The sequence below is a fragment of the Adiantum capillus-veneris genome, chromosome 25 (genome assembly GCF_014529385.1).
Source record: "Adiantum capillus-veneris isolate H3 chromosome 25, ASM1452938v2, whole genome shotgun sequence".
Classification (NCBI taxonomy): Eukaryota; Viridiplantae; Streptophyta; class Polypodiopsida; order Polypodiales; family Pteridaceae; genus Adiantum; species Adiantum capillus-veneris.
In genome coordinates, this window is record NC_140955.1 from 105634559 (window position 1) to 105652788 (window position 18230).

General features: G+C 41.7%; 4 protein-coding genes across 4 annotated transcripts; all 4 read right to left on the minus strand.

Moving 5' to 3' along the window:
* Nucleotides 1–1472: 1472 nt before the first annotated feature.
* On the minus strand, nt 1473–3620 carry LOC147425428 (uncharacterized). The gene has a single exon (XM_086499777.1). It carries the CDS (start codon nt 3605–3607, stop codon nt 3029–3031), a length of 579 nt encoding a protein of 192 aa, XP_086355903.1. The 5' UTR covers nt 3608–3620; the 3' UTR covers nt 1473–3028.
* Nucleotides 3621–3797: 177 nt separating this feature from the next.
* On the minus strand, nt 3798–5893 carry LOC147425429 (uncharacterized). The gene has a single exon (XM_086499778.1). It carries the CDS (start codon nt 4713–4715, stop codon nt 4359–4361), a length of 357 nt encoding a protein of 118 aa, XP_086355904.1. The 5' UTR covers nt 4716–5893; the 3' UTR covers nt 3798–4358.
* Nucleotides 5894–9400: 3507 nt separating this feature from the next.
* On the minus strand, nt 9401–10516 carry LOC147425430 (uncharacterized). The gene has a single exon (XM_086500061.1). It carries the CDS (start codon nt 10514–10516, stop codon nt 9401–9403), a length of 1116 nt encoding a protein of 371 aa, XP_086356187.1.
* Nucleotides 10517–11694: 1178 nt separating this feature from the next.
* Nucleotides 11695–13155, minus strand: LOC147425431 (uncharacterized). The gene has a single exon (XM_086500062.1). It carries the CDS (start codon nt 13153–13155, stop codon nt 11695–11697), a length of 1461 nt encoding a protein of 486 aa, XP_086356188.1.
* Between the last annotated feature and the right edge of the window lie 5075 nt (nt 13156–18230).

Genomic DNA, 18230 nt, shown 5'->3' on the forward strand with positions numbered 1-18230 from the left:
TAAAACTAGTGGTATGCTGGGTTGGTAAAAAAAGTTGAGAAATGGGACAAAAGTAAATAATCACGATTATTTACTTCTGGCAAAGTTTTGCATCTTTTTGGTCAACAGAGCATGTACACTTGTTTAACACTTCAATATAAGCCTCCGAGTCAAGTTTCACTAAGTTTGAACAAGATTTTCCCAAGTCAGATTTAAGTTCTTGACAATCAATACAAATTCCAGTTTTTATCAAGGTTTTGGTCAGTTCGGTGATCCAAATTCTATGGGCCTTTACAAAAGATGTTTGTACACATGCATAGAGTCTTTGACATCAACCTTGGTTCATTTTGAGCTGAAAGTAAATAATCGTGATTGTTTACTTTTGGCCCAAAATGAACAAATTTTTTTAACTTTTTCAGTGGACAATCTTTTTATGATCTATTTTAAGCCTCTGAATCAAGTCAAAACTTAATTTGGCCTAAAATGTCAAGAAAACGTAAATAATCTGAGTTTTTGCAAACTCTTGAAAATTTACTTCAAATGTGTCCTTAAGCTTACCCACTAGTTCATACAACTTTTAAAGTATAATCTCCAACCAGATTCAGTGGTTGACAGTCTTTTAGTGCTGTTTCAAACCGTAGACCTAAAATTTTGCAACTTCACATAAACAACTCACAATTGATTCTTCTTGAGAGAGCAATGTTCTGAGATCCCATTTTAGATTCTACTTACCCTAATCCTAGGTTCTATTGCAATGGGGTTGTGGAAAGTGTCCATAAACACTCGTTTTTTTTTATTATGGTTTTTTGAGCCTTGATGTTAAGACTTTTCTCGTCCATCAATCATTCTCAAAATCCTAATCTAATCCTACAATCCTAAAAGATACTTAGCAAGTACAATTACTTCCAAGCTACCTCTACACAGTAAAAGAAAGCTATGCGGTTTTAAAGAGAAAATTTTGACTCTAGGTGATCCTAGAGAAAGTTAAAGGACAACTATACAAGATGCTTGTGTTTTCCCTAGTTTAGGTCTCTTCGATCCCCGGCAGCGGTGCCAAATGTGGGTCGGGTTTTTAACCTCACTCCTATCTTATTGCAGACATAGCGAGAACCACGAACATAATTGTCAAACCATGGGATGAAGCTGACTCGACTAGTACATAGAGTCTACAAGAGGTTGTCAATCTCGTGGAAAACAACATACAACTCGTATCTAACTCAGTCTACATTCAAATGACAAAAATCACCAAAAGCTAGTCACTAATCGACAAAAAAATCATAATCGTTATAGCATCAAACGACATCCAAACATTATGAAACTTCTAGGACATGTTTAAAGTTCTCTTGCTTATGGTTTCAAATCTCACTTTAGGTCAAGTGAAAAAATCACGATTAGTAACAGCAGTGAGTTTTTGGCTTAGTCATTTTTGACCCAGAATGCATCTAAATGCTTAACAAGGATGCCCCAATACCGCACCTATGCTTATTTTATGATTTTCTAGCTTAAATTCTTACTTATGGTGAAATTAGGCCACTGGTAGGTGACGCCAAAGGCTACGGATTACCATGAAATTTTTACGTCAACACGTAGAGCTCTTACCTGCGGTTGCAAGGCAATAGACGACACTGCAATGTGACAACTGGGGAGGGAGTAGGAAGGGCGAGAAGGAGAGAAGTGAGTGCCATTAGCTCATTCTCTGTTCTATTATCCAAAAACTTGAAAATAGCTTACAAAACTTGTCTTATCTTAGCCAAGGCTTCTTCTACTATACTTCCCCTTATGATTTGCAGGTGGTCACTCTACTCCAAGGCCAATCCTAATTGGTGGCTCTTGGCTACTTTAATTACCCATGGTCTCTTCTTTCTCTGCAATAGCGTTTGATCCTTGGTTCCTTGGCGACCTACAAGATCTTAATTTTCTTCCTTTAGTGCAGGTGGCTCCTTAGGTCACGGCTCTCAACACCCTCTGATGGCTCTTAGCCCATGAGGGAGTCATCCCCTACAACTGGCATCCTCACCTTTCCTTATGCTTCTTGGCCCCTATGTCACGTCGCCACTGCTGGTGGCCCTCCGTCTTGCACCATCAATTCCTTCTGATCATGGGCCCCTCCTTAACAACACTTCCTTGTACAACAAGTAGCTCCCCTCTAATGGCGGCCTCCCCTTATCTTCTTAGCCCAGTGGCCCTTCTCCTGCTCGTCGAGGTCCCTCTCCTGCTCCCGCCTGGCGTGGAACCTTCTTATATTCATATCGCCATGCAACCCCTGGTATGCTCACGTCCCAGATGGCTCCTTATCCTGCCTTACTGACGGCCTTGCTTGCCATGCAACTGTAGCGCTACACCACCTCCATGCAAGCCGATGATTTTCCCATTTGTGGTGGCACGGCCCTTTTCCAATGCAAACTGTAGAAAAACTGCCAGCCATCTTTGGTTTCCTTTTTTAGGTTAACCTTTGTCTTTCCTAAAAAATATTTGGCGTAACCCCTTTCACACACCCTTGCAGCCTCCAATTGCCGATGCCCAAAAAAACGCTGCCCTGGCACTTCATGTCAATAGTCTTTGAGCCGCAAAATTATGGCCTCCCCTTGCCCATTGAATTGAAAGAATGGACATGGTCATTGGCAGAAGGCCTCGTGATTTGCATTGCATAACCTTCAAAAAAAAAGAACCCTTCCTCGTGTCGACGCTCATGGCCACAAATAATCATAGTCCACCTCCACAAAAACGTCCACAAAAACGTTTTTTGGATAAAGAAAACCTCACCGAGAATAGCACAACTGCCACGAGCATCGAATAATTCAAGCCGCCACTCCTTGCCATGCTAAATGCCCCATGTGACATACACATCAACTTAGGACTTGCTGAATCCCGCATCAAGCAACTGCTCAAGCATTGTACCATTTGCTTGCAAACCTCCGTGCAACTGCTTCTGACTTATCCGTGGGCGGACCAAGTTTGGTTGCCTACCCCCTAGTTGCGCATTCATGCTCAACCCTTACATTATTTAGGTAAAATATGATTGCATGAGATAAGATGGTATAGACAATATCTATATAATGAGATGACAGAAAAAAAGTGGATATATAGCAATGGCATATCTAAGGTAGAGATATAGAAAGAAGACTTCGTCTGCACAACCCTCCGGGTCAAATGGAAAGCGAAGAATTCCATCAAGCAAAATGTGAACTCCACCTTGATAAAAAGCAAAGCACCTTGTCCCACATAAACCATGGCAATCACCACCTGGGTCAAACTGATGGCATTGGCCATAACCCTTAACCTGTAAATAAGACATATCCCATCCTTTGCTTCCACCTACAAAGCCATATGTAGGCCACCCGTGCCTTTGATAGCACAGATCTTTAGCATCATGTACCCATAAGATTTCATATACATCATAAGCAAGTATAGCATCACTTGAAGCACCTGTATCATAGGTACTTGCTTTGCGACTTGCTAAAGAGAACTCCATAGCACAATCCACCTCATGTCGGTAACAAAGCCAATGCATAACGCCTTGCAAAGCAATCTTCAATAGCATATCAACCAATATCATAGCATAACCTTGTAATACCTTGTCACCTATGTCTACGTGCTGTATTGCCAAGCCTACATGCTCTTCATACATACCATTGCCTTGTTCTTCAATCCCTGCTGTTGTCCAAGCTTCAACATCTGGCTCTGCAATGCATGATTCAAGAGTTTCTACTTCACAAGCCACCTCGACAATTGGAACAATATGAGACTCTTCAGCATGCTTGACAGGGCAAGGCTGCCCAACTCCCTTGCTTTGCTTTGCACCTTTGTTCACATGACCTGTGTCGGCTTGCCTATCTATGGATGTGGACTCATCCTCCAGTTGTCACCAATGCTCGACTCCCAAAAGCTTGAATCTGGATCCTCCTCGCCATAAACCGATTTTGTAAGCTCATCTTCATCTTCATGTTGCTCCACAAAAGCTTGTCCATCAACCATCTTTTCTTCATGTATATCCTGTTTGACAAATCTCTCACCTTTGTTGATGAGGTTATCTGCTTCTTGTATAAATGCATGACAAACAAGAGGAACCAAAGGAATAAATGGATCATTATGGCTTACCCATGGCAAAATGAATGCTTCTTGGATGCTTGAAGCAGCATGTGGCTTCATTGTATGTTGCACCGCTGCCGTTGAAACAAGACCATAATCTGTGGGCTTTAACAAGCCCGTTTCCAGCTTCTTTTTTGCTTTCTTGCTCTTTGCCTTGGCTAAGCAGACAACATTTGTATAACTTTCCACTTCGGCAAGCTCAACCTTCTCTCTAATCTTGGGATGTAAGCACTCCAAAAACCTCTCTAACTTCCAGTAGTCGTTGCCTCGGGACTGATGGTAGCAGCTTCTTATTGCTGCCAAATATCTTCAAATTGCTTTATAAAAATTGCAAACTCACCAATTACATCTTGCTTCAAAACCTTCAATTTTGCGTCCAATTCTGCAGGCAAAATTCTCTGCTTGAAGTCTTGGATAAACCAAGCTCGAACCACCTTCCATGACTGCTGATCGGGATCTTCTAACCCCTCGAACCAAGCTTTGGCCTTCCCTTGCATCACCAAAGGCATAGCCCTTGACTTGGCTTCATCGGCCACCATTCGCATTGACAACATCCAGAGCTCCACATCTGACATCCAATCTTCAACATCTTGCTCATTTGAGAACACTAATTCACAATCTTGCACCATGTTATTGCACCACGCCATCACTTGAGCGATCAGTGTGATCTTCAGTGGGGGCACCACAAGATGGAAAGGGGGAAATGAGAAAACAACAAGCACACAATCTGAATGCCTCTATATAGCCTAGTGATTTCACAATATCCCTATCCCCTATTTAAAACACACACAAAGACCCACTCTATACTGACAATTACTGCCCAAGCCCGTACCCAACCATCCCTAACTGCAAACACCCGACCACAAAGCAAGCAATCTTAGCTTAAGCTTCTACCCCTTTCAAAGCAAATTATACCAAACAACACAACCTCGACATCCAGATTTCACACCATTCAACACTTATAAAACTTTTGACATTCTCAAATTCCTATGCAAAAAAGAACCCGCTTGGCAGCCTATAATGTTTCTCCATAAGGTAAACTCACGCACTTGACACACCCCGAAAACACACATATGGTTGATCCATGACGAGACATGAGGAGGAGCGAAGATAATCATTGGTTTGCAAGTGAAAGAACCCCATATCATGGCAATGTCCTGTTAAAAAGTTGGGCAATGATGGAGCCCATAACACAAGTGTTTTGGAGCATAACTGCTTCCTTCCTCCCGAACACGAACAGCCTCCAACCTTTCTTCCTTGCTCCCGCCTGGCGGCTTCTTCTACTATACTTCCCCTTATGATTTGCAGGTGGTCACTCTACTCCAAGGCCAATCCTAATTGGTGGCTCTTGGCTACTTTAATTACCCATGGTCTCTTCTCACCCTGCAATAGCGTCCGATCCTTGGTTCCTTGGCGACCTACAAGGTCTCAATTTTCTCCCTTCAGTGCAGGTGGATCCTCAGGTCACGGCTCTCAACACCCTCTGACGGCTCTTAGCCCATGAGGGAGTCGTCCCCTACAGCTGGCATCCTCACCTTTCCTTATGCTTCTTGGCCCCTGTGTCACGTCGCCACTACCGGCCCTCAGTCCCGGCCCTTAGTCCTGTGCCATCAAGCCCTTCTGATCATGGGCCCCTCCTTAGCAGCGCTTCCTTGTACAACAGGCAGTTCCCCTCTGATGGCGGCCTCCCCTTACCTTCTTAGCCCAGTGGCCCTTCTCCTGCTCATCGAGGTCCCTCTCCTGCTCCCGCTTGGCGTGGAACCTTCTTATCTCCATATCATCATGCAGCCCCTGGTATGCTCACGTCCCAGATGGCTCCTTATCCCGCCCTTTCCCATATGTGGTGGCGTGGCCCTTTTCCAATGCAAACTGCAGAAAAGCTGCCAGCTATATTTGGTTTCTTTTTTTAGGTTAACCTTTATCTTTACTAAAAAAATCTTTGGCGTAACCCCCTTTCACACACGCTTGCAACCTCCAATTGCAGATGCCCAAAAAAGCGCTGCCCTGGCACTTCATGTCAATAGTCTTTGAGCCGCAAAATTATGGCCTCCCCTTGCCTTTTGAATTGAAGAAATGGCCATGGTCGTTGGCGGATGGCGTCGTGATCCGCATCGCATAACCTTATAAAAAAAGAACCCTTCCTCGTGTTGACGGCTCATGGCCACAAATGATCATAGTCTACCTCCACAAAAAAACGTTTTTTGGATGAAGAAAACCTCGCCGAGAATAGCACAATTGCCACGAGCATCGATTGATTCAAGCCACCACTCCTTGCCATGCTAAATGCCACATGTGACATACACATCAACTTAGGACTTGCTGAACCCTGCATCAAGCAACTGCTCAAGCATCGTGCCATCTGCTTGCAAACCTCCGTGCACCTGCTTGTATCCGTGGGCGGACCAAGTTTGGCTGCACCAACGTGCACACCTACCAACCAACCACCCTTCTCAACTTGTAGTTGCCATCGTCTATCAACCTCACAGTCGTTCAACTCTCTCTCTCTCTCTCTATCTATCTATATATATATATACAGATGCTGTCCAAAGACTCTCTCTCTCTCTCTCTCTCTAGCGAATTGGCGGCCACACAGACACAATTTATGTGTGTCTCTCTCTCTAGCTCCCTCAGACACAACCAACCTTTTGAATGCTTTCCAGCTAAGTGGTGCCACCTTTTTGGATAGAGCACACTTTACATGCCATCGCCCAGCCGCCAACACACACTCAACACCGTGCATGGTAGGAGGGGCGGCAACCAAAAGAGACCACCAGCTACATGGCTTAACATTCACTACTTCCATCACCTACTTCGTCTGCAATTCCCTATCGCCGAATGAGAGCTAAGTGGTGCCACCTTTTTGGATAGAGCACACTTTACATGCCATCGCCCAGCCGCCAACACACACTCAACACCGTGCATGGTAGGAGGGGCGGCAACCAAAAGAGACCACCAGCTACATGGCTTAACATTCACTACTTCCATCACCTACTTCGTCTGCAATTCCCTATCGCCGAATGAGAGCAACTATTGTTTGCATGTTCCTGTCTTGTCTATTGGGTTTAGTTTAGATGGTCTGCATTTGGCTAGCCTTTTGGCGGACCATGTACACTGCACTTTCAATCGATTATTTTTCCCCCCTCTTTCCTCTCTCAATCCCCATCATTTCTTAGCATGCACTGCTCGCTATGCATTTAGCAGCACAGCTTACTCTCCCCATCCCAATCGCGCGTCCCAAAACCACTTCAACTTGCTCTCTCTCTGTCTCTCTCTCTCACGTCTATAGTCAAGCACCTTTCTTCTCATTTTCGTGTCACACCAATAAAGGCCGCAAGTAATCTCTCTCTCTCTCTCTCTCTCTCTCTCTCTCTCTCTCTCTCTCTCGTCTATAGTCAAGCACCTTTCTTCTCACTAGTGTTACAGACCGGCCTCCCGGCCGGTCTGTCCCACTTTTCTTTGGCCGCTTTGCGGTAAAATAAGAATTATTTCTCAAATGATAGTTGTTTGTGACCTCATTTGCAACTCATTGCGACTCTTTCATTGCGATTTTGAATCGTAATGTCTTGCTCTCGAGCTTTTTCTTGGGGGTATAGTAGCTCTCTCTCTCTCTCTCTCTCTCTCTCTCTCTCTCTCTCTCTCTCTCTCTCTCTCTCTCTCTCTCTCTCTCTCTCTCTCTCAGGGACACATAGGTCCGTTACATCCATAGAAGAATCTTGATTTTAATATAAAATATATGTCCTCTTTTCATTATCCAACTCTCTCTCACTCTCTCATGGGCACATGGGTGCTTTACGCCCATAGAAGAATCCTGGTTTTAATACAAAATACATGTCCTCTTTTCATTATGCAACCCCCCTCTATCTCTCTCTTTATTGTAGAGAGAGAGAGAGAGAGAGAGAGAGAGAGAGAGAGAGAGAGAGAGAGAGAGAGAGAGAGAGAGAGAGAGAGAGAGAGAGAGAGCAAGATGAATCAAAAACTAATCGCGAAGTCAAGATGGCTTTTCGATATACATCTTACTCATTTCCCAATTGAATGCCTCCTTATAAAGGTTGACCTGCCTTTTTAATATGGAAGAAGTTTGCATATTTTTCTATGGGCCGCTTCACAGTCAGTATAGTTCGGGACTACCTATCACACTTGAGAGATTCATCACTACAATCAATAAACACAATTTGACTCAAAATCTATTTCAAACAACAATCGGCATGACCACGGACAATCAAATATCAATTATTTGTTTCAACTAAAAATGAAGGTGCAATAGAAGCATTTGCACCAAGCATCCTTGCTACTACATTCTTCAAATACCATAACCTTATATTAATAACTCAAAATCGTAGTCTCCTACAAATTCTAGTACGTGCTCTAAACATCCAAGGTCCAAATTCTACCAAATGATGACGTATTTGGCGTGGTGTATCGACTTGAGTAAAAACCCTAAGTCGGTACTGCTCATCAAAGCCTATAAAGCGGAGAGTTGCATTGATAGGAAGCTGGAAGCCAACAAACCAAATTGTGGCAACTATTTGGTCACCATTCTCATTGTGTTCGAATGCAACATGGTAATATCCAAGTGTAAAAGATGACAATTGCCCAAGGTATAATGATAACTCGTAAAGGCCAATAAGTACATGTGAAAATGTGCAACATTGCGTGCATTAAAAATAAAAATTGTTAGTTGGCACACTTATTGAAACAATTCTACGGCTAATGCTACAGTCACAAAGACTATATATTATCCTAAAACACCAGAGTTCTCCAAAACATGAACCATTGTATTTGTAGATGCGTGTCCACGCCAACGAAGGGGATCTAAAAAATGACAAAGCAAAATGTATATGGCGATGATGAGAGTAAGAACCAATGTCAAAATATGCACACAAGCAAAAACTTACTTTGAACCATTTGAGGTGCACGACCTACAACATATGAAATGGCACGTTGAGGATCCATCTGCCATCACAAGAAAGAAAAGGCAATAAGATCATGGAAATGTCATTATTTGTGAGAAATTGTTAATCTATGAAATGAATACAAACAATTCACTATTCCAAGGAGACAGCAACATACAAAGATCATCTGGTTGTCAATTGCAACACCTCTTTCTAAACAATATTTGGAGTCCTTGCAGAAGCTGATAAAACCCAATCATTACTTTGTAACTTTCTATTGTCAACCACAACCTTGATGGCATTTGAAGATCTTACACGAGACATAGCCACATACAACTGTCCATGGCTAAAAACAGGTGATGCCAAATATAGTCCCAAGATTCCAAGTGTTTGCCCCTGTGCCTTGTTGATAGTCATTCCAAATGCAAGCTTGACAGGGATTATCGTCGTCTCATTTCAAAAGGAAGACCCAAAGAACTTGTGGTGACAAAATCAATCCGTGGTATCAGCACAATATCCCCAGCATTCTTGCCTGTGATTATCTTTGCTTCTAAAACTCTACCATAGAGTTGTCTACATATAAGCCTTGTACCATTGCACAAACCACGCCTCACATCCAAATTACGCAACAACATGATTGGGGAATTTTCTTTTAATTTTAGTACATGCGGTGGATATCCACCCCCAAGATCTAAGTTATTTAGAAACTCAAGTGTATATAAGTGGTGAATTTGGTCCTCATTTGAACAAAGGGAGTCTGCACTCAAGTACTCTTTGCTTACACCTGGTAGCCATCTCAAAGCAAGACTGTTTATCATAACAATTTCTTTATTTTTTGGCACAAGAATGTCTCGCTCTTTGAAGAAGTTAGCAAAATTATCAACATAAGACATGCTCCCATATATGTGATCAATCAAATTTTCAATAGAATTCCCTTCCAAAAGCATGTTAGCGGGAATGATGACATCATCATTGTCAGCATCTGCATGCACATCACCATTGCCAATGTCAAATACCCATGTTGCAAAGACTCTTTCTGTCTGAATTGTGGCGGAGTCCACCAAACGCATGTTTTCTGTCAATTTCAAAACCTCTATTTGTTTCCATATGTTTGAATTGCACAACGACGCCCCCACTATGTCCTCACATCGCCCCTTTGGAACAAGTGGCAAAATTTGTCTAAAGTCACCTCCCAACAATAGTGTCTTGCCTCCAAACAAAACATCTTTCTGCATGATGTCTCGCAACGTTCTATCAAAAGCCTCAAAAGAATGTCTATGGATCATGGGGGCCTCGTCCCATACAATCAAAGCGGTTTGCTTTAGTAGTTCTACAAGATTGCTAGTGACCTTCACATTACATGTAAAGTGGCTATTAAGCTCTATAGGTATTTTGAATCGTGAATGAGTGGTTCTTCCATTAGTGAGAAGCAATGCAACAATTCCAGACGATGCACAAGCTAGTGCAATTTTTTGTTGGCCTCGTAATCGAGAGAGCAAGGCATTATATACAAAAGTTTTCCTGACCCCCCAGGCCCATCCAAGAAGAATGTACATCCCCTATTTTATTCAACACCTTCTAGAACTGTATGATAAGCATGGAATTGACCTACATTTAATAATCTCTCCATCTCTGAGGCTAAGTTTGATTGCTTGTGTACATCAAACATTCTCTCCTCTCGAAGCAAACTATTCTCAAGCATCTGTAATTGTGATCTATCAATTTGAGGCATGCTAGGAAAGTCACCCAAGATCTTTCCATGTACCCTCAACAAATTATCCAAGATTTTCAAAGCCTGTATCATTGCCTGATTGGACAAATCATCATCATGACCATGAGTTGTTAGCACATGAAAATAGTCCTCAGAAAATTGTACGGAGAACTTTGTCCATAATAGCTCGGGAGAGACTGGTGCACAATACACAAGTATGATTGCAAAAAGCTCACACAACTGTTGTCCGCTTCGGATAAAACTTGCCTCTTCCAAGCACATCATCCATTCCTCATCACTTTGTAGCATCCCTCTAGCATTGCAAGCATCCTTGAAGGTGGGATAAGTGCAACCATCAACAGTCTGGAGATCTTTAAATGAAGTGCTACCCTTGCATACAGTAAGTAGCATTCGTAAGTAGTACAAGTCTCCAACAGATGGGACTACATTGTATATTCGACCAATGCAGTCACCTTTCTTACGTGCAGTCCAACATTTTTTATCTTTATTCTAAACCCATCTTTCTGGGAAGTCTATGTAACGAAGATTGTGTGCAGTAGGTTCAATTTGATTTATGGAAAACCATTCTGTTACTGTTGTTCTTTTGTTACCATCATTCCTCAAAAGTTCTCTTATGTCGGTCGTGTCTTGAAAGGTCACAGTGTTTTGCATGGGAAGGTGGACATGCAATCTTTGTACCGATGGCTTTTCACAGTGCATGTCAAAACCAAAGATTCTCCATATTGCTTCAGATGAGGACACATAGCGTGCATCAAGGTAGCTTTTTATCTTGTCAACAATACCTTCCCCACCTTGCATCACAGTGGTTGCTCGATCATGCCCTTTATATAAGTACTTGTACAAATACTTCACAGCACTAATTGTAGAGCACACCTTTACAATCACATACTTTCCATCATCCCTTCTCATGTATGTGGGATACCCATTGCTATCAAGCGTCGTGGAAACACAAAACTTTCGAGGGTACTTGAACCTACACTTTCCTTCTCTCATACATGGACATTAGGGATACTCAATACCACAAGGGCCATGTACATTAGAGCGACAAATTATCTCATATAGCTCAGGGAAGGATTGCTTATCAGGAAGTTCTGCACAAACCAACCTATCATAGTCAGCTAATTCCACAGGCTTAAATCTGCTTGCAAGAATCAACAAAATATGTGCATGTGGTAGACCTCTCTTTTGAAACTCGATTACGGACACGTGACCTACTACATCTCCAAACACTGACCTCTTAATCAATAGAGACATAATATCCCTAAACTTTTGGTAGAATACTCTGCTCACCAAATCTGGATGATCTGAAGTATCTTGTCCATGCAATAACGCATCTTGTATCTCTCCCCAGTGTGGATTACAAGTGAATGTTATGAATAAATCAGGTTTTCCTTTCTTTCGCACTATAGCCATAGAGTCCTGATATAATTGATGCATATATCTTGGCCCTCCTATGAATGAAGATGGTAAGACTATCCGTCGGCCGCTTTGCCTACCAATGACTCCCTCGACTCCATCTCTTGTTCCAACCATATACACCAAACCTGCATATGATTCAGCCCGAAGTGTGTCTTGGTGATTTCTCACCCACAATAACCTAGACTCTTCCATTGAGCTATATGCATCTACAATGTATTGTTGGAGGAGTCTACTCCCTCGTAGGAGGCACTGTATACTGTCATCCCTTACTTGAAGCCGATACGCATAATAATCTTTTTGACTTGGCCCCATAGAAATATGCCATCCATCTTCACCCCGTGGAAATAGGAGTACATACAACAATGACATATATGCTCTGTGTGTGTTAGACACTCTTTTCAGTCCTCCGTGTACTAAGTCGATTAAGATGTCACGATGGTCGACGATCATTTCGTCCCCATGATCCGGCATAATAGCTGCAATCTCTCTACCACGTGGTGCTACATACTGCCAACCGCTCGCTCGGTTTTTTATCACCATAGAGATATTAGAAGCTTGTGGGGTTTGCATCATTGCACCGATAGAACGAAAGGCTTGTGCATACGGATTGTAACAATGCATCATATTCTGCAGAATATGCAAGGTGCACTCATTTAGATCTTTTACCTGGCGTAATCTATTTTGCAGCTCGTGCTCTGTGTCATAGAAGTAAAGTTGTGCAAAGCATGGTGCTATGTTAGCTTCTTGATTGGGCATCAAGGGACCAATGCTATGATATGTTTGACCATGTACTCTAAATGTGTAAACTCCTCTACCTCTCATAAACCTATCATCTGTATGTGCACCCAAAGATGCAAAAGCCAATACACTATTATAGGCACGTATGTTTTGCAAAAATTCTCTACTTGCTAATGTCCTGTCGTGCATGAGATGCACCAATTCATTTGGTGGAGGCAATAATGGAAGAAGCTTCACTTCACCATCGCCACAACAGTACTTTCCAACAAAATTTTGAAATGTTTTCCCTTCGCTTTTCCAGCACATTGCTTGGCATTTGTTGCAGGAATAGACAAGTCCACCAAGATTGTGTAGCAAGCACTTGCCATATTGGAGAGGCAACAAAGAGGAGATAGTATTGGCCCCTTGTTAAGGATACACATAGCATATGGACAAGCACCCCTTTTCAACCTTGTTAAAGTTACCTTAATTATATGCAGTAAATGTCACATTATGTACAATGTATCTACCACCACATCATCTTCGTTGTCATCATTCACCATTACAATTTTCTCATCACTATCACCAATTTCATTTCCCATGCATTCTAAAGTAGCATGATCATTTCCATGTTTCAAAAGACACTCGTGGTCCAAACTATTACGGTCAAATTGGTGAGTAGTAGGAAGCATTGGTCGGTCACTTTGCAAAGTGTTTTGAATTTCTTGCAAAGGCTGTTGAACCCTACTTCTTGCATTCTCTGGTCTAGCCCTACGTGTCTCATCAAACATTCGAACGCGTTTTGCACGTCTAGGAGATAATATTCGTGGTTCAAACACAATATCTGCACAAGTAAAAAGGAATCTATGCACATGTCATTCTTTAAAGCTTGAATATTTGTGTAATACAATGGCAATACACATGTCGATAATAAGAGAAAACAAACATAGCAATTTATTTACGTAAATTCACATCAATACAATAAAAGATCACACAAAATAGTTTATTGAATAAGAAAGATCTCAATTACATCCAAGACGTATGCCTTGAAAGCTTCTAAGAGCAACCTAAGAGGTACTTGTTTTCTCAATATTACTCTTGATTATGGCATTCAGCTTGTTTGTGGTTTCTCTTATCTCACCTGCACATGCGATATATCTATTTGCTACAGCATTTAGCTTATTTGTAGTACTCCTTATTTGAGGAACAATGCTATCCAATACATTCACATGATCTTCATTTGTTTTACTATAAAGATCATCAAGACGTTTTAGAATTTGGTCTTGTGTCTTCTGTACGCGAATTATCTGTGCTTGCAAGTGGTTATGGTTTCTCATTGCATTGCTCTTTATTTGACTTATCTCTTCTCGGACCTTGCACAAATATCCGCCTTCGGCTTCCATGGAGCCTATCAAGTCAGAAATAGTGTCCATAGAAGCATCATGCTTATCTTCAAATCTAATACAAGAAGACTATATTTCCTGTAAGGACTTAATGATGCGTTTACTTGGAGCCATGAAGGGAAGAATTTTTCCACGACGCTTAGCAGTGTGTCTACGTGTCATTGTTACATGATTCATAGAAGTTCCTACAATGGTAGTCCCTATCTTGGTTGACTTCACTATTCGAGATGAGCTTGATGGATTTTTGTTGCAATGCTTTTCCACCCTACATGTAGTAAGCGTTGCAGGAAGCTTCCTCGCAAGTCCCTTTGCCACTCGAACGTTTTTAGGTGTTATTGCACTTTCCAACATTGGTAGCACAAGAGATGGGCTATTATCTAAGTTGGTAGTGGCTGACTGGTCATTGCCAATAACCAAAGACGTGCTATTGTTAATCTCAATTACTGCTGCACGATGAAAAAATTTACAAATTGGTTATTAGGATCTTGGGGGGGGGGGGGGGGGGGGGGGAGAGAGAGAGAGAGAGAGATAAGAGAGAGAGAGAGAGTTTCACTTAAGGATAGACAGGGAGATAATAGAAGACATATGAGAGCAAGAACAAATGTGCATTGATTCTATATACCCAAAAGAGTTAAGAAAGTGTATAAACCCAATACAAATTTGAAACACTTCACATATACACATTGAGGGAGGGACAAAGATAAAGAGAGAGCGGGGGGGAGGGGGGGTGGATACTTTTATATGAAGCATTTCACTTTGTTTTTTGGTATGTAAACATATACAATGCAACGTACTTGCAAGTATCATTGAAAATTATGAATGCTCTCTATCTAGTCTAAAAGTGCTATACTATTCCTTCTTGAACCACTAATTTAAAGACATCGCTAACCTTTTATGCTAACAATGCCCCAAAGTATATTTATACCCAACATAGATATCTTCAAGCAACTCCTTTGCCTTTCGAGGAAGAAAGACCCTTGTGCTCTTCTGAGGAAGTTTCGGATGTTTTGGAAAATCACGTTTTGCTATCACTCTATGGCGCTTATGGTGGGGGCATTGATTGTGTGCAATTGCAAGCTTTCCATTGGTCAATTGATCCTTTTCAAGGTCTTCAATTACGCTCATATATGTGGCAATTTTTGTAGACATATCCTAATAGAAACACATTCTTAGTTATGGCACAATCATGAGAGAGAGAGAGAGAGAGAGAGAGAGAGAGAGAGAGAGAGAGAGAGAGAGAGAGAGAGAGAGAGAGAGATCTTGAGAAAGCACACAATGTCAGACATTATTGACAACACATGCCATCATCGATTTCCAATCTTACAAATTTAAAAGTAAATGCTGGAAGAGCAAACTACACCAAATCCAGAGCATGGATGTTCCTAAATCCATTGCATGATATAACCAAGTCAAACAATTCAGTTTTGCTATCTACGACACACACACAATTTTGCTGTGTGTGTGTGTGTGTGTGTGTGTGAGAGAGAGAGAGAGAGAGAGAGAGAGAGAGAGAGAGAGAGAGAGAGAGAGAGAGAGAGAGAGAGAGAGAGAGAGAGAGAGAACTTTTAAATGAAAGCTCCAAATTCTTTCCAAACTCAGGAGGCTAGCTTACATAACAAAAGCTCATCTAGTATGAAACTCTAAAACATTTTGTTGACTCCCAAGCTACCCAGGCTACCTTACATAATAGACTTAGATACTTTATTTCCTTGAAACCCTTAAAGCATTTTCTAAGATCCTAAAAAAAGGCTGGCATCATTTCTGTCAATGGCCTTAAACACTTGGAAGGCTCCAAACGCATACAATGGAGCTTCTTATCAAGGTCCACCAATGACTTTCTTTCACTAAATCGGAAATAGTTTGCTCTCATAATGAAAGAAATGTGTTGTATTTGACTTGCTGCATCAGTATCCTCCCAGCCGGTCTCATGGAGTGAAGCAAACTCTTCACAAAAAGTGCAAATTTGCAAAATCATCCAAGATAAAGCATATACATCCACACCTTTTGTGTAGACATCTTCATCATCGGTTCCCATCAGCTCTGTAGCCAGCCATGGTCTCAAGTCATGATCCTTCCTATGTGGAGTCTGGGACACACGCTTCTCGTAACCCATTCTGGGACACACGCTTCTCGTAACCCAAGCTCCATTGAAATAAGGGAAGATACTTATCCATGGAACTTGTCGTGTATGTCCGATGCTTCGAACAATCCCGTTATGCATAAGATCCACACTTAACTCTTTTTCAAATGACTTGAGGCGAATTTTCAGGGGGTCCCAAGTACATTTTTGCAACATAAAATGTACCTCTCGGAAAGAAAGAGATACCCTTTAGTTGCACTTTTTGGCATTCTCCATAAGATCCACGCCCTAGTGTAGCAAGGCGCAAGATTGCATCATGCTCAACACCAATAGAAAAAGTACATGAAGAATTTCTAAGCGTGCTATCCAAGTAGTCAGCAAGAGCATTTTCCATAAATATTTCTCTGTCTTCCACAGCAATGGCCCTATGAGCTTGGGCCGCTCTCAGTTTCTTGGAGAAGAAAAATTGTACATCCATATCGCGGGCTCACTTGGTCTTTTCCTTCTGTGCACGCCATTGCAAGTCCCATTCCTTCAGCCTTTCAAAGTTCACACAAGTGGAAAGCCATCACGTAAATCAATGCCACATTTTGTCATGTTGCCGATGAGTGAGGACATACACAAGCATGCCTTGTCCACTTCAATAGGATAAACCGTGCTTTTTCTAGCGCTGCTTATTGCCTCTCTAAGCAAGTGGTCTAAAAGAATAGGACGCTCCAAGGTGTGAGCAATCTCATTCACTGTGAGTGCACTAACCTTGGTACATAGGGAGATGCGCAGGGCTTTTAACATAGCCTTCTTCTGCTCCTCAAGAGTGGCCATTCTAATTTAAGAAAAAAGACCTTAATTGTTAATAGATTTTGATACAAACTTCCCAAAACAAATAAGTTGTAAGTGCAAAGAGAGAGAGAGAGAGAAAGCATACAATTTCACACATTATCAATAGCTCATACCATCGTCGACTACAGACCTTACATCTATGAAAATAAATTCTAGATGTAAACTATACTAAATTCAGTGTCATGAGTGTTCCCTAAGGCCATTAGATGATGCAACCAAGTGAAATGATATCAGTGACGCACAACACCAAAGAACATGGTGCATCATCAAAAGAAGACGTGTATCTTGAAGACACTCTAAAGGCAAACATTGTGGTATAATGACACACATGGACAAATATTGCATGACCAAATGTCAAAAACCAACATATGTATCAACTCAATATAGCACACATGGACAATATATAACCAAGTGCCATATTGAGATCATGCCCTTTCACCTAGATTATTGACGCATACAATATAACGCCACAAAAGATAACACATTCCCTTAACACGACATAGTAAGTCAAATTAATGGCCTAATGTCGAGGGAATACACACACACGCGCGCACACACACACACACACAAACACATAATGTCATTTGATTAAACTATACAATTTTTCCATCTTCAATACACACACATACACACACACACGTAGAGAGAGAGAGAGAGAGAGAGAGAGAGAGAGAGAGAGAGAGAGAGAGAGAGAGAGAGAGAGAGAGAGAGAGAGAGAGAGAGATTTGGTCATCAAGGGGTTGAGTACAGACGGACCACTTGAAAATTATAGAATGACGACCTTACATGAGATTGATATAGCATTAAGAAGATTGATTTCATTTCAAAAACACTTTCGATTTTATGTAGGAGAGAGAGAGAGAGAGAGAGAGAGAGAGAGAGAGAGAGAGAGAGAGAGAGAGAGAGAGAGAGAGAGAGAGAGAGAGAGAGAGAGAGAGAGAGAGTTTTCATCATGGTGTTGATGACATGAGTTGGATATAGCATTCCAAAAATCTCTTTTCATTTGAGAATACTTTTGAATTCTATTTAGAAGCAATTTTGGGGAGAGAGAGAGAGAGAGAGAGAGAGAGAGAGAGAGA